Raw genomic sequence first — 20,674 nt, 5'->3', positions numbered from 1 at the left:
GTGGTAGCCACCACTCAGATAAATGTTCTTCATACCATGACAACACCACCGGTGTCAAATGTTTACACAGGGATCCATGCTTCCATGTTGTTTCCACCAAATTCTGCCCGAACTATCTGTTTGCTGCAGCAGAAATCAACAAGGAGTTTCTGAAATATGAAATAAAGTTATTTAGTTCACTTTTCTTCCCCATTCTAATGCTCAGTGTGAACTTCAGCAGGCTCTTCTGATCATGTCTAAAAACCTTAATGGGTGATTAAACAACAATTATAAGTCCTTATTTACTTGTTAATGTTAAATCATTTGAATCTTTATCTCAAAGCTTTAAGGGAAAATGATTTATGAGCACAGTATTAGTAAACGTATTGGAGTATATTTTATGCTTATACTTTATGCTCGCTTTAAATGGTTTTATTTATACTTAACGTTACGTGTTACAGTAGCAGAAGGCTACGTGTTTCCTGCACTTAATCAGATTACATAGAGGAGGTCAAAATGACTTCAGTTTAACTTACTGCAACATTTTCCACAAATATTTTTAATTTGTGTTTTTAGCATGCAGATAACAGCTTCTATTTCTTCACAATATACATATTTTATTATTATGACTGTAAGAGGATTTTAGAGATGCTGGAGGATGAACATCAAACAAATTACAGAGAAAATATTCTTTAGTATATTAAATAAAGAAAACAAACTAAGGCATGTTATGTACATATTGTTAGTTGGTTTAACCTCTAAAAATGCATTATATTTTGTATATTTATTCTTAATTTACAGAGTAAGTGGGTCTACAATACAGTGTAGAGTAAACATGCAGGTTTTCTATTAAAGTTTACTAGAAAAGTAAAAGATGTTTCTCTTGTTTCTCTGTTTCTGGCATAAATACTAGCAGCAGTTGCTTCTTATAGTTGAATATCGCTGTGTGGAGGGCAGAAGGTGTTAAACGGTCAGATAAAAAGGATTTGTAACATTTTTAAGGAGACCACGGTGCAGAGATGTGATCCTCCAGCAGAGTGAGATTACAGTCTCAAATATACATATACCTGTCTGTTGCATGCTGAAGATGAGACAGGAGTACGGGGTAAATCACATTTCAGAGAAGAGGATGTGTCACACATCTGGCAGCAGCTGGATTGCAGAATTTGTCTGCATGTGATATGCATGAGAGGGAGAGAGAGAGTTGGAGGTGGGCGTGTGTTGGGGTCTAAAAGCTAGCACAACTCCCAAACCCTAAACTTGTTTTAAAAAGAGCTCTGTACCGGACCTGCCGCACACTCTTCTCTTAATTATCCCAAAGCTGGGAGAAGAGGGTGGAGAGAGCGTCGGAGAAAACAGGAGAGAAGGGAGAAGAAGTAAGTAGAGGGACCGTGGCAGTGACAGGGTGGAGAGGCGAGAGGAGCAGAGACATCTGGTATTCAAACCGCATGGGAGAGGGAGAAGGACTTCCTGCTGAGTCTTAAAAGCATCATCATCATTTCAAGTCGTGAGTATCGGCTCATTTGCTCATTTTTCCGAAACAGCTCCCAGCTTGTGATACTTCTGCCGCTGCGGCATTAGTTTGCAAAGTTGCAAAGTGTTTTTGTTCCAGCACAGCCACAAACCATAATCAGAACAGGTGACGGCTGGTTTGCGTGGTGCTGTTGTGCGGTTAATTTTCACTCCTCCTTTGATCAGCCTCCAAATTCAGACCTCCTGAGAACATTTACAATACCTCAGCAGTGAGTCATCGGCTTATTACTGTCCAGTATGATTCACAGATCTGTCATATGGATGCAGTGCTGATGTTTTGCTTTTCCCTTTGCTTGGTTGGTTTTCTGGGTCGCCTGTCTTTAGCCTTTCTCTTGTCTTCCCCATTAAAACTGGACTCTAAAAATCAAAAACTTGCCTTCCTTTTCTTTTTCCCAACCAAACTGCTGTTGCTCTCTCCACACACACAGACAGGTCCAACTGGAAAAAGCCTGTTTTCTTTATCCCTTCGGTTCGACAGGGAACAAGATTTTTTTGGTTCGCATCCTGCCCCATTATCAAGTAGCTGTGTTGTCATCAGTGGGGTTTTATTGGAGGGAAAGCAGAGACGTACAAGTGTTTTTACACGTCTTCTTTTTCCCTCTGTGGATCCTGGATCTGCCACAGTGACTAGGAGTATTACACGAGTCTCCAGCTTTCTAACCCCACCAGTGATCTTTTTAACCATTTACCCAGTTATGAAAAATAAGGTGCTGTTGGACTCACCGGATCAAGCTGTGGTCGAAGCATCCATAGTTTGATTTTATGAAAAAGGCTGGAGATAAAGCTGCCAGACAAGAAGTGAAGTCACATTGCATTTATGCTTTGAGCTATCAGTCATTCTCACAAACATTTTTGTGTTCTTTGGTAATAAAGTACCAGGTTCTAAGGCTTCTTGGTAAACTCTATACCAGGGATGTCAAACAGGAGGCCCCAGGCCAAAATTGGCCTGGGAAAGTCTCCGAGCTGGTCCTCTGGAAAGCTTTGGAATATATGAAGAAAGGCATAATTTTGGATTGTATTTTATATTATACAGCTTTTCCTACTGATAAAGAACTTTCCCACCACGATTCATACTCTAACAAAGGAATGAAGTAATAGATAAACAATCAAATGACAGAATTGTTCCTGTTTTTTCACTATGGTCTATAGTAATTTATTTATTCATTCATTTATTTGTATATTTATTTATTATTTGTTTTTTCATTAGTATGCCTCCAAAGTAAAAAAATTAAATAAATACATTTTAAAAAATTATTTCATTTTCTGTGAATTAACATAAACATTTTGCTTCAAAATTATTATAGGACAGTTACAGAATAATTACAATGAGCTAAAAAAAAATTCATAATTATACACATTTATTTCTTACAGTTTAAGTGAAAGATGTCTTTTATTTACTGAGACAGTAACAGTTATTACTGGCACACGTGTGCCATTTGACCCAAAGACTGTATATGAAAGATGCACATAGCCACTGCAAAGTCCGCCCAGTAACTGGCGAAGTCCCACTATAAAGCCTGAAGCTCAGTTTCAGTTTTCAGTTCAGTTTTCAGTTTTATTTGTCATATGCAAGTTAGCACAGGGTCAACAACGCAATGAAATGTATTTGACGAGCAGAAGACAGTCACTCAGCAGAACGGACAGTACAGTAGAAAAAAGTAAAATAAAATAAAATAATAAAAAATAAATAGAAAAATATTAAGAGCAAAATATTGATAAGATGTAGTAAAAGAAAAAAGAGATTTTCAGTTAACTGACTAAATATATATATATATATATATATATATATATATATATATATATATATATATATATATATATTAGGGGTGCAACGATACTCGTATCGATATTGAACCGTTCGATACAGTGCTTTCGGTTCGGTACGCATATGTATCGAACAATACAACATTTTTAATTTATTTTATCAACTTTCCTTCTGATGATGCTGTCTGTGTTGAGCGCTCAGTGGATCTGCGCTCGACAGTGCAGCCTAGGCAGAGTAGTCGAACACAGATTCACTGAGCGCAGGGCAAGCTAGTGAGACAGAAGTTAAGCTCTCCTTGCAGCAAATTGAACCTCCCCCACCCTCATTCAGATCTGGCGTTTGGAACTATTTTGGTTTTCATGTGAAGTATGACCCTGAAGGTAAGCGAGTCATGGACTAAAGTAAAACAGTATGTCGGATGTGCCAGCAATGCTCAATTACATTGGTGGGAACTAGTGTGTTAGCGCAGTTAGCTCGTTAACGTGTTGGTCATCCAGCCCCACGCACGGGGTGATCCGCGGTAGCTCGTTAACGGAGATTTGCCGTGTTGTGGCGTTAATGTCATTTCAGATTAACGCTGACAGCACTAGTGTGAACACAACGAATATGACTGCACATTTACTCTGACATCATCCTTGTGAAAAGACAAGTGGAAGCAGACAAAAACAACAAGCACGCATGCTACAAACTTTACCCTAGTCATTTTGACAGCCGTTAGCACATGATTCTCCTTATGGGGACCTGATATGTTTAATATGCTGCTGAGAATATAGCCCAGAAGAAGCGTATAGTATAGCTTTTATTTTGGAAAGAGCCATTTCTCTGTAATAAACTCTCTTTTCCAAAGATGAGTGATTCCTCAATCAGATACAGGGCTCGCAAAATCGCTAGCCCGACGTCCCGGGGCTAGCGATTTTTCCAGTCAGGCTACCAAAATCTATCTCTGCCCTGCCCGTCGGCCTATCGTAGGAAGGAAAAATATATGTCAATGCTTTTGCATTCTTTCGGAAATGTAGCTGGGTAATTATGTCATTGGCATCAGTGAGCCACTGTCAATGTGACATATTGAAATCGCGTTTGAATTTGCGCTTGTTTTTTGCTTTCACTTTGCAATCGCGTGAACTGTGTATAGAGAGCGACAGCACTGATTGGTGAGTGATGATAATTTGCGCACCAATTCCTCTGACATCATCTTATCAATCGTTAGCTTACTATGCAAACATGACAAGTGAAATCTCCCGCAGCTTAAACATGTGAGAGGTTGATCGCGCAGAGAATCGCTGAGCGTTGTGTGAGTGCGTGTGTAAAAGCAGCAGGATATATATTTTAGTTCTGCTGAGCCAAATAAGACAGGTCAGCGTGAAGAAGTGACAGCCAAAGAAAAGCTTACCACAAAACGGAAAAGTTATGACAAATCAGACTATAAGGCAAAAAGAAAGTGCAGCTTTATGGTTTCATGGACAAAAGAATTTCTGTGGCTGCAATATGACGAGCTAAATAAGCAGGGCTGCACATAAGTGGTCCGCAGGTGCACATTCGCTGTCAAAATAAAAAACGCGCACAAGATAAGAAGTTGCAACGTGTTTGCGTACATAAGATTTTCAGGAGGAGGACAGACATTTGTTTAGAACTCTTAAAGATGTCGAAGAAGCTCCTTTAAGCAATTACTGTGATGTACCTCCGCCTCCAAAGAAATGTCAGGAGTCCGAACCACAAAAGAAGCGCGTATTCTCGGAAAAGTGGTTGCAGGAGGTGAGCTGGCTTCAAACAAATGATGAACGCACAGAGATGTGGTGCAGAATGTGCCGTGAAAATTTAATAAATGACAAATTAAAAAGGCATGAACATTTTTTTTGTATCGAAAAAATATCGAACCATGACACCGAAGTATCGAACCGAACCGAACCGTGAATTTTGTGTATCGTTGCACCCCTAATATATATATATATATATATATATATATATATATATATATATATATAGTCAGTTAACTGAAAATCTCTTTTTTCTTTGTGTGTGTGTGTGTGTGTGTGTGCGTGTGCGTGTGTGTGTGTATATATATATAAATATATGTACACACTAGTGATTAAATAAAGAAAATCTTAAATAGGTATGGGGGGGGGGGCAGATGGGATATTGCACAGGAATGAGCAGCAGTACAAACTAAACAGTACAAAAGTTTTTGTTTTTTGTGGCAGTTGTTACAGTATTACACTTTTTTAAAAATATAAATATCAATAAAGTGGAGTGACCAGTGCAGATTATACAGAGTACTTGTGAAGCTGCAGGGTAGCTTCTGAGTGTGTCCTGTGGACTGCAGTGTTGTGGTTGAGGTGTCGTATGGCTTGATGGTAGAAACTGTTTTTAAGTCTTGTAGTCCAAGCAGACAGACTCCTGTAACGTCTGCCAGATGGTAACAAGGAGAAGAGCTGATGTGCTGGGTGGCTGTGGTCCTGAGCTGAGCATTGTACTGCTTTTACTGTTTTCAAACAGGACAGATAATTTTACAGAGAAGCCGAGAAGCTGAACGGGGACATAATTTACCTAAAATAGCTTAGATTATGGTTAGTAAGGGCAGTTTTTAAACAAGCGGGAGTAGTCTGTTTATTATATCAAAGATTTCTATACAAAACTATGTTTTCCAACCAGAGGAGGCGCCTCCTGCTGGCCATTAGAAAGAAGGGATGTTTAAGACACTTTTGTTTTGGTTTACTTCTTATACTCAGAAGCTACGTCTATCTTTATCAACAAATTTTCTTTGATCACTTTTCCATTTTTTAAGCAGTGATTAGTCTTAGCAGGGGCAGATTCCAAGAAATTGTCCTAACTGAGACAATAAAGTAAAATACAATAAAACAAAACAGTAGCAAAGTTGCACATCGCACTGGCAAAACACACACACACACACAAAATGCTCGCCTTTTCACTAATTAGCGGCACATGAAGTTGCTTTGATTTCCACACATCTTTGTCGGCGATGTAAACACATTTTTTTCTGCTTTAAAAACAAGGAGGGAAAAAAAAGGTTGGTTTGAAACTTAACTTTGACACAGGCACATTTGTTCTCTTCTTCTTCATCTTTTATAAGGGGGAGCGTGTATCTGCTCGACATGGGCCCTCACTCTCTGTTGATGGCGCTAATGGTGGTTGCCACAGCAACTGGGGCCTATGCAGCCGAGGAGGAGAATGAAGTGGATTACGGGTACTGGAACTACAGAGAGGGAGGTATAAATCACAAGCCTGTGTTTGATCTATTCTGTTTGGAGATACGGAGCCCATAAATCACTGTGCGTTTGAAGCCGTGAGCTATGGCAGCTGAATGAAACGCAGCAATCCGAGACACTTCAGAGAAACAGTTCTTGAACAATTAAAGCACATGCTTTCTTCACTTTCATGATTCATACAGGATGTTTTGTTGTTTCATAAATTGAAGCCTGATGGTGTCACGCTTCGCTTTCAGCTGAGAGCGTGAATGTGGCCTCAGTGCGCAGTGTGACCAGAGTTTTAGATGCCTGGGGAAAACGCATCTTCAGTGAGATCAAAACTCTGCTGCACTCACAGCCCAGCACACTGCTGCCCGACTACTCCAGGTGGGCATAACCTTTATCACCCATCATCATGATGTCTAATCAGCCTGAGGTTTGTTTACTCAGTTTCTGAGGATTAGACAAAAGAGTCACTTTTATGTGATTAGATGACTACTGTTTAACAGTATCTGCTTTTAAGGCAAATGTTTATTTCTTCAGCATCGTTTGCTTGCAAGAAGAGTTCACTCTGTGTTTTTTTTTTTTTTTTTATTGAGGCCTGTTTTAGTCAGCCTGGGAGATTTCATATTTTATTATGACCATGTGAACGCATTTCCCATTACTGCTGCCTTAGATATTTGGCCACTTTGTAGGGTACACCAATGCCCTGCTTGTTGACTGCTTGTTAATGCAAACGTCTAACTAGACAATCAAGTCTGTGCATTTAGAGACGTAAACATGGTCGAGGTAGCCTGATAAAGTTCAAATCAAGCATCAAAATGAGGAAGAAAGGTGATTTAAGTGACTTTGAAAGCACGGTTATTGATGCCAAATGGCTGGTCTGAGTGTTTCAGAAACTGCTGATCCACTGGGATTTTTCCCCACACAGCCATCTCCAGGGTTTACAGAGAATGGTCCACAAAAGAACAAATATCCAGTGAGTAGCATTTTTCTGGATGGAAATGTCCTGTTGAGGCCAGAGATCAGAGGAGAATGGCCAGACTGCTTTGAGCTGATAGGAATGCAACAGTGGCTCAAATAAACACTCGTAACAACCAAAGTATATGCAAAAGAGCATCTTTTGAACTCAGCAGAACACCATATCTGTCAGCTAAGAAGTTAAGCTAAGCTAAGAGGTAAAATTAAGGCTAAAATTTGCATTGCCTGAGTCTCACCTTCTGCTGTGAAATTTCAATGGCAGGATCATGACAGCATGAAAGCCTGAATCCATCCTACCTTGTATCAATGGTTTGGGGCTGTAGCTGCTGGTGGTCTAATGGTGTAACTGGTATTTGGCACACTTTGGGCCCCTTAGTACCAACTGAGCATTGTTTTACACCACAGTATTGTTGCTAACCGTGTCCATCCCTTCATGACCACAGTGTACCAATCCTCTGATGCGGCTTCCAGCAGCATAACACACCATGTCATAAAGCCGACATCATATCAAACTGGTTTCTTGACACTGAGTTCATTGTGTTCAAATGGCCTCCAAAGTCACCAGATCTCAATCGAAGAAATCTGCAGCAGCTGTCTAATGCTATTGTGTCAATATGGACCAGGCAATAGCAACATATGCCCAGAAAGTTTCCACCAGTGCATTATGTATATACCTACTCACCATTTTATGAACTGGATTACTTAAATTAAACTTTAGCTGAACTGAAAAAAAGAGCAAGTTTTTATTCTAAAGTGAGACAAGAATGAACTGCCACAAATGCATTTTGGGAGCATCAAAAGTCACGAGAGAGTAAACCAATCCAATTCAAAGACGAACAGGAGCATTTCTTACTCTCACCTCAGCCCGTCTTTTTCTCTTGTTAACCACACAGATTGCTTTGGTTCAAGTCTCGGACTTTATCCACAGTCATAATTAATTTTATTCAGCGCTCCATATGTGTGAGCGGTCCTCTGAAGTTAACCCTCCTCTGTTCCTCCTGCAGGGTGCGCCCTCTGTCCGAGTCTGTCAACGACCTCTTCAGGGAAGTCTCTCTGCTGCACCGACGCATCGCCGAGCTCTCTCATCGCCTAGCAACGCTGGAACCATTTCTCCGTCGCTACGGCTACCAGGGGGAGGATGGGGAGGAGGAGGAGGAGGCGGAAGGCAGGCGGGCTCACAGCCTGAAAGGGAAGGTGGCGAGTCTGGCCCGGTACACCCCGAGGACCGCAGTGAGCGTGAGCCCGCCCAGAGGGAGCAGGGTGGTGAGGAGGAGACGGGTGAGAGTCCTGAAGAATAGGGGAGTGAAGCTGGTCAAGAGTGACACATAGATGGATGGACAGAGTTTGGCAGAAAGAGGGAAACGGGGGGGCGGGGGGCGGAAAGAGGGAAACAGTTGGAGGCTTTGTTGGGTTTACCGAAACTAATTATAAATCCCTTTATAAACTCTGTAAGGTTTCTACATATGCAATATAACCTATGATTTTTATTAGTGAGAGACTAAAGTTCTTTAATAAACTGTTTTATTATCACCATTTCATTGCGGTTTTTGCCTCATCAGTTCCACTTCTCAGTCTCTCTTCTTTTATTTTATGGATCACCTCAACTTGGGAAACAACCTTACACAAACCTAATTGCTGTCCCAGAAGCTCTCGGCTACTTTACCCGCTCTGTTTCTAATCCGTGTAGATTGATTAGATACAGAAATAATGTGACGGGATAATCCAAAAAGCTGTCCGCTATCAAGGACGGTTGAGAGCTAAAGAAACTGATCACTAAACCAAACCAAATACATCAGCCAACAACTTTGCACTAAATGATCTTCTTGTTGTTAGTGGCTGTTTTATGTTTATTTATTGTTCACTTTCAAAGGGCTATTTATATAAAGGTTAGAAATCATGCCTAACGAGTGGCACGACGTCTAGAAATAAAATATCCATTACATCACTTTTAAGCCACGTGATTCCTATTGTTTTTATTAAAGAGCATTCCAACCCCCCCAAACGAAGCAATACTCCCACACCACCTCCTTATTGGATTGAATATAATATATTACAGTGCGCAAAATGCAAGGATGGTGTGTGCGTAAAACAAGAAGAAGAAAGACTTGTTTCATTAGCGCAGTGATTGTCAAACCTTTCTCTGGCATGCCCCCACTTAAGAAAGTCGAAAGAAGTTCACACCCCACTTTTTTTTTTTAAGTCTCTCGCACTTTAAAAAAGAGGGTCTCTATTTGATTTGACTGAAATAAAGGTGCTTATCATGATAACCAACACAGCGATAGTCTACATGCAGACAGCACTCAAAGTCCTTGAAGTTCACAATCGGGTGTAGCATCTAAAGGATAAGGACACATATCTGTAACCAGGCATGGACAAATGATTTCAGGGAGAGCGAGGAGTTCTTATGTGAGGAGGAACAAGCAGAATAATTACATAATGATTTTATGTAAGAAATCGAACAGAAGCATGAAAATCGTCGGGGTTTCCGTCTTTCTTCTAGACCAGAGTAACTCACCGTGAGTCCTGCCTGCAGAGGACATAATAAAAATGGAGGTTTTTAGATAATTTAGATAAGTTTTTTTATTTTATGCCCAAAACAGGAAAAAAATACACCCTTAAAATAAGTCCACAGCACAACTAATTTTATTCATGGAAACATTAAGTGTGCGTTACTTGATTTAATATTCAAGCCTATATTTATTACACAAATAACCTTTGAAAGGCAGACACCTAACCGCACACATAGGGCTGACGGTGAGAGGCGTGGACGTCTGCAACGCTGCAGATGAAGGCTGTTCTCCTGCTACCTGTGCGTGTCCCAACAAGGCGGATGCCCTGTTTTTGCCACAGGGTGTCAGTGCTCGTCTGCCGCCGTAATCACACGCGGCTTTACACCGATTCACGGAGGCTGATCTTCAATTATTTATTTATTTATTTCAGCTGAAGTCCAGGAACGACCCTCATGGGCCCAGCAGGGGGTGCCTATTATTTTCTAACATAATTATAATGTTTGTTTGCGTATGGTGATTGTGTGTGTGCGTGTCTTGAGCGCAGACAGCCAACTTTATGCCTTCATTAAAACTTTGCCAAGTGTTTCTACAGCAACCAGCTTCTCCCTACTCCTCTTCTACAACTTCACTTATCATCCTCATCTCATACTGCAGGGTGGCGTGTCCATTCTCTCACTTTTTTTTCTCACTTTCAACTTGCAGCTGCACGCTAATTCCTTCCTTTTTTAAATCTTCCACCACTGATCCCCCCCCCCCCCCCCCCCCATACTGTATATCAAACCACCACACCTCTCTCCCTGCACGTCCCCTTCCCCCTTCGCTGCTACATGTGGGCGTTCAGCTCAGGCTGTACTTTCCATTTTGGTACTGTATTGTCAATGCATTGTTGCATCCAATCCAGTTAAGATGCCGTGGGAATACTGTATAAATCTCCCTCCCCGTCTCTCTTTCTACACCCCTCCCCATCTCAGCAAAAAGAGCCAGTTGCTAGGTAACAGTTAATTGTCAAGAAGTAGTTACATGTGTTGCAATGCATCCTGGGGTTGTTGGGTTGATGGAGGGATCGAAGAAGCAAGCAAAAAAAAAAAGGCTGATGTTTTTCTTTTTCTTTTTTTCAGAAGCTGATTAACTTATGAAAAGGTTATTTCTACCTATGCCTCACCTTGTTCTGTTCAACCATCCAGGACTGCAGCTGTTAAAAAAACCTTCCCTCCAAATCTGTAGGCAAGGCATCGGTACATTTTCAAACCGGCTGGTTTCTTTAAATAACTCCTGTTGCTGGACAAGAGTAAAGAGAGAGTCTGAAGAGTAAGGGGAGGGGGAGAGACAGGTTTTTGGGGGCTTTGATCTCTGCTGCTCGGTTCAGTTTGCATCACTTCTCCTTTCCCTCAATATATCTCCCATTATTTTTTGTTCTCCTTATCTCCTCTGCCTCTCTCATGCCTCTTTGTGGTTTTTCTCTTCCCACTGGAAAACAGAGAATGACAAGCAAAAGATGCAATGAAAGAGCAAAAAAGATGGCATTCTGCAGCAGCCATAATGTCACAGGACCGCACATGGACACAGCAATGTGATCCCTTCGTGTGACATCACGGTCGACCAACAGACATGCACATAAACTGCAGGAGAAAAAGAAAAGACCAACCAGCTGAAATTTCTTATTTTTTATTAATACTTAACACTTTTATTCCAAAGAGACAGAAGAATAATATTTCTCAGCACTTATTTTCACATTGACTGTGTTTAATCTCATTTTTCAATATTACTAAATATTCAATCAAATTTGAAATACTCTCTGCACACAAGTAATTTCTCTCCATACAAAAAAAATCCAAGGATGAACTAGTTTTTTTTTGACATATGTACATTTTTAACAATCTGTACAGCTCGGGAATAGATTTGTTCAATCTCCTATATGACCAAACACAATATAACAGAAGATTTAGCGAAAGAGGGACAAAAAAAAGAGACCACACCTCTGTAAAAATGCAATAGATAATCTATTGTGCTTTCTGGATAGCAATTATTGGCAGTGCTTTACGATCTCCCCTCGCGAGGAAAAAAAAACACACAGCCTTCTTAACTGGTCAAAAAACAACAAAAAACCCCCAAAACGCAACACTCGTTAAATGTGTGCACTATCTGTGTGATAATAAATGACTGCACGTATCCTGGCCTGAAGTCATTACAAAAAGCAGTTCTGCATTGGGGATCTCAGAATGAAAGATTTATCCCAAATAGATGTACTCTCTGCTGTTGTTTTGTACAGGTTTTTATCAAAAGTCCATGAGCGTGAGGTAAAGTATTTACATACAGCTTTATAGTACATGTACAACAAACAGCTATATCTCTCACACGCACTCTGCCTCCCATATGAGCACACACAGAGGTAATCAAGCGTATGTTTTCAGGCACATACAATAACAGAAATAATGAGCTATATTCAAAAGGGAAAAAATTGTTGAAATGAGAGGGAAAAATGTTTTTTTAAGTGACAGCGAGTGTGTAAAGCAAGAACTGAGCCAGAAACTATCAAGAAAGTTATATAAGGTTAACAGTAAAAAAAAAAGAAAAGAAAAGTGTCTTCTATCTTTACCATAGTGAAAAGTTTTACTCAGATTCAGCATTTGAGTGAAATTGAAAATTTTGACTTTTAGATCGCTCTTCTCTTACAAAAACACACACACACACACACCTATAGTACTACATGGATCATCAGTACCAGTGAAAGTGATAAAATTCCAAATATCATTCAAAAACACACATTTTTTGGGCTAAAATTGAAAGTTAAAAAACAGAAATAAAGAAAAGTGTATACATGCAAGTGCTTACAAACACTAGACACCCCCCGCCCCTCATCATCACCCTTGTATCATACATACTGACTTGTCCACCAAGGGAAGGAAAGTCTTCTAAAAAATTTACTGGGATGTTCTACAAACTAAGTATTAGATCCATTCAGACAGGATTGTGCTTTGTAGATATCAAAATTTGGTTTGGCAACATGACTTCAAGTCAAACTGGACCAGTGACTTTAAGTAGAATATACTTTTCATGAATAATAATACAATTTAAAGGACAGAGAGAGCAGGAAACTTAGGAAATACACAGCTTAGTTTTCACCTTCATATTCAGTCAGAGCAGAGATCATCTGAGTGTCTGATGTGGATTTGGAAGCTGCCTGTTTTTGTTTTTTTTTAGCAACATAAAAATAAGTCAATCGATAATAAAGGTGGTGTTTTTCACACAGCGTCCCACCTTATTTTAGTGCGCCTACATCTCTTTACTCTGTTTTCCCCCCTTACAAAAGTCTGCAGTTGACACAATCCACACAGGACCTTGAACTTGAGGGCAAATTCTCTTCTTCATCAAAAATCTCAGCATGTGAAACAGATTAGGGCTGGGTGGAGGGAGAAATCAAGGCTACAATACATACTGAGATTTTTTTTTTATGTTTTATTTGAGGGATTTGTTAATGATGAGTGTAGAAAGGATGACCGAGAGCACAGAGGGGTACATTTATTATATATCCAGGTCCACTGCAGGATAATAACCTGGAGGAAAAGGTGACATGTTGCTAATGTAGATTAGAAGGTTGATATTATGAAGCTACAGTCAGTTAGCTTGGGTTAGCATAAACTGGAGACCAACCAGCAAGCCCAGGGCTGAAAAATGAAGCTGAATTTGATTTGTAGTTCCTTTAATGGCGTTTTGAGGTAAACAATTCCCTATAGACTTCCATATTAAGTTGGCTGACTTTACATAAAAAATAAATTTGTTTAAAAAATAACAGTTTTTGGTCTTTATAGCTTATTTTTCTTTTATAAATTGGAAGAGGTTCTTTTGTATAACTCATCTATTTAAATTTAATAAAATCTTATAGTTAGCCAACACATAATTTGCTGTTTGGAATGACAGGGGGAGGGGCTAGTCTAAGCTAGGCTACTAGCTGTGTGCTAGGGTTAACTTCAGCTAATTCAGTAAACTGGACATTTTGACTGTTTTTGAAGCAATTTTAATAATATTAGTAAAGAAAGCACATGCTGTAACAAACTGTCCAAAACATGTGGTATTTTATTTCTATGTTACTGAGCTCTTATAGGTGAGGAGCGGTATGCCTACAATGAATTATATGTCCAGTGAATAGATTCACCATGCTAACAGTCACTTCTCCTTCCAGAAAGAAATAAAAACAGACGATGAGTTCAATAATACTAGGATTAAGGCTTCAAAACAGGAGTATAAAACAGTAGTCACTGTCTTGCTAATAAACCAGAACATCAATGATGTAGTAGGCTTATGAGCCCTACAAATGTGACCCTGACCTTGAGCACTATCTGGATGATTGATTAGGGGATCACTGTGTGCACATTTCACTGAAATCTAACTAATACTCTCAGAGGAGTAGCGATTCTTTTGAATTGTGGATGGATGCTTTACCATGGCAGAAGCTTATTGGACCTTTGGCTGGATGTGCTAAAAATGGAAGTTTCTGGCATGGCAACAGCTTACAAGCTCTCTGAAAAAGTATTTATGTCAATTTGAGATAATTAAACTAATAGGATAGAACACGTTATTAGTGAGCCTTGGAGGCACTGATATGTGGATTTTATTATTCCAAGATAGATCCAGGTTAGCTACTTCCCCTTGTTATCTTCAATCTTTATGCTCAGCTAAGCTGACTGCAAACTTTTTTTAAAATGTACAGATCTTCTGAAAAGTGTCTTTTAAACTGCGGTGGCACTGATCTGAGTTATGAGATAATTATGTGGGACTGTGTATTAAAAAAAGTTCACGAGCCCGCTGTGGTCGTTGACACCTGCACAATACAGCGATAAACCCCTCTTGCCATTCCTCAAATGTGACTATCTAATGTGGCAGGCAAGGCTTGTAACAGTAATCATAAAAAAATTAACTGCTTATACCAGAAACAGAGGCCTCTCTCTGAAAGTCCATTATGTTCCTGTCCTGAACAGAAAAACTGTCACGGCCAATTGAGCCAGACCCAATGAAACGCCACGGCAGCAACAAGAGGACATTAAATACGATTTACACATAATTAATGGATAGTTGACTTCTGGGTCATCTGTTATGAGGAGGGGAGGAGTGATGAAGCTTGTGGAGGTAAATGATTTCAAGGAAAATTACTTGTGGTTAGATTAACTGTGGCGTTAATACAAGAAGACGATTCTGCATTTAAACTGTGCGATCCTGCCGCTGCTTTCTTTTATTGGTCAGGGATCAAAGTGCAAATTTAAGCTTCCTCTGTGTCTAGCTTTGTGTTATACAGTCAGCTAAACACCTCGAACTCTGCTCTCGTATTGGAAATGGTGACTTGGATGTTCAGTTTTCAAACCAATTGATTAATTACTCGCAGGTGAATCTGTCTTTCCAACAGAAGATAGATGGAGAATCAGTATTAGTCCTTTAAGGCACATCCAGCTCAAAATGTGAGACCCATTTGGAACTGCCAGGCAGAAAGAAATGACAGCAAAACGGCAAATCAGTATGATGATGTCGTTTCTGCAGCTGAGAAAAAAAAGACCTTTGCAAATTTTCCAAGTACATACGATGTACTCAGCAAATCATGCCTTTTACGTACACTTCACGGCAATCAAAAGTGAGAAAAGTAAAAGAAAACAAAACAAAAGACCATGAAGAATTGATAGCAAAGAAGAGTCCAAATTACAGGAACCCCCCCTCACCCTCACCCCCCACGAAAAATAAGATCTGTACCGACATCGGGTCTATCAGACTCCTGTAAATTGGTAAGCTAAGAAAGAATCAACATCATACAAATATGTAACATGAACTATTCAAATAAATAAATGTTAAAAACAATCCAAACCGATCATCATTAAACACTGGAATAATATTCAATAATATTATTAACATTATCAATACAGTTATTGTTATTGTTAGTGTACCCTGTTACTTCAGCAGAAGTGCTGATTTCTCATTCATGATTGTATTTCCGTTGCTAAACAAAACGTTTGTTTTGGTGTTGAGGAGCTGCAGGAGGGAGGGAAAGACAAAGAGCATGTGACGAGAGCAGAGGCTGGAAATTTGATTTCACCCCCCCTTCCCTACTACTTCCCTCCCATTCCTCCCTCCCTCCCTTTAGATCTTTCACTGAGCATCGGAGCAGCACCAGAATCCTCTCTTCTCATTAAAAACTTGTCTCCCGCCGGACTTCACCACAGCTTAGCCGGCAGTGGCCTGTGCGCATTGTCCAAATTCTTTCCATTTAGTGGAGTGAGAACAGCACACACGCGCGCGCGCACACACACATACACACAATTGTGCCTTGTCATTTTCTTCACGCAGAGAGGTCATCAGCCTGTGCTGTTTCTGCTTTTTCCTCTTCCCCTCATTTTCTTCGCCCACTTCAACTCCTCCCTCTCGCCTCTCTCTTTCTTCCACTGTCTTCGCTCTCAAACGTCTGACTCAATGCTGGAAAGCTTTTCATAAACGTGTCCATTGCTGGCACCGTTGAATGGTCTCTGTCCCTGCCCCAAACCTAACGTGTCCCTGCCCCCAGGCAGTAGCTTGTTGCCCCCGTGGTGGTTCCCCATGGGCCCTCCCACCCCGCCCAGACACAGCTCTTGGGGGAACCTGGGGGCCACATTGGACATCACCCCAGCTGTGGCGGACGCGGGCAAATAGGAAGTTGCTCCCATGGAGCTGCGGAAGTCCCCTCCTCCTCGGTTGTTGTTGAGAAGTTGCTGCTGCTGCTGCTGCTGCTGTTGCTGCGTCTGTGGCTTTTTGATGTAGTACGGTTTGGCACCGTGTAAAAGACACTGGTCGTCGCCGAAGGTTGGGATGAAGGGATTCTGGTTCACCTTATCTGGGTAGAGAGATTTAGACAAGGAGTAAGTCCCGGCCCCTCTGCTACCACCACCACCACCACCACCACCACAGCCCCCACCTCCCATCATAGCTCTATCTCTGTCCCTCAGGTCTCTTTCCCCCACCGACCGCCGATGCAACCCACCTTCGCCTCCACGGAACAAACTGCAGGAGGAGCCTCCCTTGGCCCTATCCCCGCCTATCCCTCCAAACATGGGAGACTCTCTATCACCTGAATACCTCTCAAACATGTGAGCATAAGGGCTGGGGCCCTCCATGAAGCGATCTCTGTCTTTCAAGCTCACACTCCGGGGCTGTTGAAACTGCCCCCCAACGCCCCCACCCATCCCCATGCGACCTGCCCCCTCCCTCTGCAGGTCCACAAATGTGTCGTATGAGTGCTGCCTCCGTAACACCCTCCCGCCTGGCCCTAGCTTCCTGCGCTGTGCCTGAGTTTGTGTTTGGCTGGGTCCTACGCTACCCTTAACTCCAGTGAACATCATGTTGTTATCCTCACTAATGTTATAAAGGTTGCTCGGCTGAATCTTACAGGAGTCACAGCGTTTGGATGTGGCGGAGCTGGGACGACTGCTGGTCCCCCCAACTCCACTAACTGGACAAGTGCTGCCTCCTCCACTATGGTGGCACACACTGTGGCAGTTACGACACTCCCAGTCACCCCCCGCTATGCCACCCCCTCCTATCCCTGACACCCCCTTTTCCCAGCAGGTGTGAGCCTGCTGCCCTGCCGACACCGGGCCAAGCCCATCCGATTTCTTTTCTTTACCTTTGAGGAAGTCTTCCACAGGTACTAAGCTTTTACAGATACCACCACCGCTACCACCGCCCACACCACTTCCACCCTCTTGCTCCCACATGGCCTTGCCCTCCTTGGAGCGGAACTGGTCCGCATAGAAATCCCTCAGGTTCTCTTTATCCCTGCGGAATAAGTAAGGTGAAGCATTACCCCCTCCTCCTCCCCTCTTCCGCTCCAGGGGAGGTGAGACCGTGCGGTGTGCCTGGGGCCCGTGGGGGAAGTGGTGGTGGACGGTGTGGTGGTGGGGTCTCCTCCTGAAGCCGCTCAGCTCTATCTCGTCCTGCTCCCGTCTGCACTTGGCAGAGGCTGGCCTCTTTTTCAGGCTGTCCCTGTACTGCTTACGCCGCTTGGCGTTTCCTTCCAGGTTGCCGTAGGTGACGGTGTGCGTGGAGATATCCGACACATCAGAGCGAATGTTCCCATCGTCACCCCCTGAGCCTCCCCCACCCCCACAGTACCTGTCATGCCCCCCGATGAGCCCCGTGCTGGATGCACCTCCTTTGAAAGAAAACCTGCCGTACACATTGCTGCCCTTGAACCCACCCTGGCTGGAATCCGCAGGGGTGTGGCCAGCGATCAGGTCAAATTTACTGGTATTCCTGTGAGTCATGGAGGGGCGGGGCTGGGTGGTGAAGATAGGCGCTACCCCTCCCCCCAAACTGTCGCAATCGAACATGCCCCCCTCCAACGAGCTAGCGCTGCCTAAGCTACGCGGCCTATTTGGCGGGGGGCCGGACATACCCAGAGCCGGGTGGTGGTGCCGGTAATGGTCCTGGTACAAGTTGCTGTCCTTCAGGGGCAAGTTGCCAAAAGTCCTCTCCACCTCGCTGATGTAGTCACTGAACATGTTGTCCTCTGGCATGTAGGGTGGCGCAGACTTGCAGTCTACAGGGTGACCCACCAGGCTGCGCCGGTGCTCCTGGATATCGTATATAGCCGACTCACGACCGCTGTGGCTATATTCCAGGGCGGCGTGTGGAGAGCCGTTAACGCCCGGAACAGCAGTCATGTCCTTGGCAGTGCGGAGCAACCGCAGGATGTTCGAGTGAGTGTTGTTCATGTTCTTCTTTATGGTGGATGAGGGGGAGTCTATGGTGGACTTGTTTTCCTCGATTTGGACTCCATGGATGCAGCTGTAGATACCCTGCAGAGTGATAATGAGAAGAAAAGGGAAGGTAGAGAGAGATAAAGAGAGGGTGAGACCATGGAAGGGAGAAAGAGTGAGTGTGATAAGGTATGACTCCCAAGAGAGATCACAATAACAGCAAAATGTGTGGCAGGAGTAAGGAGTCAAGAACCAGAGAAGGGTTTAATGTTAAGAGAGACGGAGGCAGATACCAGACACAGAGACAGACAGAGAGAGGGAGAGAGGGAGAGGGAGGCAAACAGAAACAGGCAGAGGCAGAGAGGTTAATGCATTGCCATGTTCTCTATGACCACCCTCTTGTTTACACACTATTAAACAGTAATAGGGTCTGAGTTCATAAATGAATTTTCTCTGGGGAACGACGAGGACCCTCACAGCTGCTGCTCAGCCCTCAACCTCAGACACAGAGAACTGAGTGAGAAGAGACAGAGCAGATCAGAGCCTTAATTGATATCACAAGGGGAGCAAGTGAGTCAATGGGTTTGATCGATGTCATTTAAATTTACCAGACACTCGCCTTGCTGTCTTTCTACTTACTTGTTTCTCTTTATAAACAAACAAACAAAAAAAATAGAGATCAATCACTTTTGTCTCAGAGGTAAAATATATAAACACTGACTAAATTTTCACCATCCATCAGTGTGTGTGTGTGTGTGTGTGTGTGTGTGTTTGCTATGGTTGGTTAGTAATAGCAGCATTTTCATGTGAGCGGAAGATTTTGCGAGTGGAGTCAAACAAGCATATTTAAATGGGGGCTGGGGGAATCTCTGGTTTAGGCAACAGCCAACTCTGAAAGGTCGAGGACGCACTACCCACCAGCCAGTGTGCAGGCCAGTATTCCTCAAAGGCGTCAACTTGTCAGAAACAGTTTCCGTCTGCCTCTTAGTCACTTTCATGAATGCGATTTGTCAACCACCCCCACCCCCTCTTTTCCTTTATGCCTCCATTCTGTCTTTGGGTCTGCCTTATCTCCGTTTCCGGGTGCTTCGGTGAGCAGCAGCCGCTCCGATGGGATTGTCTGTCTTTATCTGTCTGCATCTATCGCTACTACAGCTGCAGTGAAAGGTAATGAAACACAGGTTCTCAGCACACCGCTGTGTCTGTTCTCTGCTACCCTTTGTCCTGTTACCAGTTTTATTCTTTTATCATGACTGTTGCTAACTTATCTTTTGATCTGTCTCTGAATTTTCTTAGCCCCTTGCTGTCCCATCACTTGTCTCCTTCTTGCTTTATGTGACCTGCCCTGCCATTTGGAAATATTTCTCCTTTCTCGCAGCGCAGCTACAATCTTCAAACAGGCATGGAAATGTATGACAGACATCTGCTTGACTAAACCGCTCTTGAGTTGTAGGAAGCAATTCTGAAATTTGTCTGCAACTAGAATTTATTTAATTCAACAAGTGACAAGCTCTTCTCACGCTTTGTAAAAAAAAGAAAAAAAGAAATCTAACACAGATGGAGGTTTCCTCCATTTCAAAAACACAGACGACAGCGTGCTTCAGTAGCGCTTATGGCCTGTACTCTCTTTTACTGTCCTTCTGGTCATTCTGAGTAGGTGTAAACCAGATTACCTTACAATTAGAAACACCTTCATCCTTAAGACCAAACACATAAACAGCAGTGTCCCTTTTTCCTGGGTAATAATAACTAAGGCAATTTGCATACAACAGCAACCTGCTTCTTAAAAGGTAACATTATGCAAATGCTTGACACCTCAAATGACTATTTATATGGACCCAATTTACATGAGGAGGAGGTGAAAAGGTAAAAAAAAAAAAAAAAAAGGTTTCAGCTTCTCTCAGGTTTCATTTTTAGCATGCTAACTCCCTCTGCTTACAAACAAGCACGGCACAATGAATGACTTCCAGGAGAGAGGCTCTGAAAATGTGT

General features: G+C 42.3%; 2 protein-coding genes across 10 annotated transcripts in view; one reads left to right on the top strand and one right to left on the bottom strand.

Annotated features, from left to right (window-relative positions):
* Positions 1 to 1,038: 1,038 nt before the first annotated feature.
* LOC146516783 (uncharacterized) lies at positions 1,039 to 8,804 on the top strand. The gene is made up of 4 exons (XM_085161929.1): positions 1,039 to 1,486; positions 6,366 to 6,502; positions 6,738 to 6,867; positions 8,466 to 8,804. Exons 2-4 carry the CDS (start codon positions 6,388 to 6,390, stop codon positions 8,788 to 8,790), a joined length of 570 nt encoding a protein of 189 aa, XP_085018055.1. The 5' UTR covers positions 1,039 to 1,486; positions 6,366 to 6,387; the 3' UTR covers positions 8,791 to 8,804.
* A 2,816-nt stretch (positions 8,805 to 11,620) lies between these two features.
* grin2bb (glutamate receptor, ionotropic, N-methyl D-aspartate 2B, genome duplicate b) overlaps positions 11,621 to 20,674 on the bottom strand; it is a 141,106-nt gene continuing 132,052 nt past the window's right edge. For 8 of the 9 annotated variants that reach the window (XM_085161927.1, XM_085161920.1, XM_085161922.1 and 5 more), the window contains one exon: positions 11,621 to 18,781. In XM_085161927.1, coding sequence (XP_085018053.1) covers positions 16,406 to 18,781 — 2,376 coding nt within the window. In that variant the 3' untranslated portion in view covers positions 11,621 to 16,405. The remainder of the gene's footprint in view (positions 18,782 to 20,674) is intronic. The other variant, XM_085161928.1, reaches the window with a different exon arrangement.

This window comes from Neolamprologus multifasciatus, chromosome 6 (genome assembly GCF_963576455.1).
Source record: "Neolamprologus multifasciatus chromosome 6, fNeoMul1.2, whole genome shotgun sequence".
Classification (NCBI taxonomy): Eukaryota; Metazoa; Chordata; class Actinopteri; order Cichliformes; family Cichlidae; genus Neolamprologus; species Neolamprologus multifasciatus.
Note: the sequence above shows the minus strand (reverse complement) of the source record. Positions and strands in the feature narration are given on the sequence as shown.

Bases quoted from the DNA above. Each gene is read 5' to 3' on its own strand.
- LOC146516783 (XM_085161929.1), top strand. From the start codon at position 6,388: ATGGGCCCTCACTCTCTGTTGATGGCGCTAATGGTGGTTGCCACAGCA. The intron at 6,503-6,737 runs GTATAAATCACA...CTTCGCTTTCAG, and splicing joins CTGGAACTACAGAGAGGGAG to CTGAGAGCGTGAATGTGGCC. The intron at 6,868-8,465 runs GTGGGCATAACC...TTCCTCCTGCAG, and splicing joins CTGCTGCCCGACTACTCCAG to GGTGCGCCCTCTGTCCGAGT.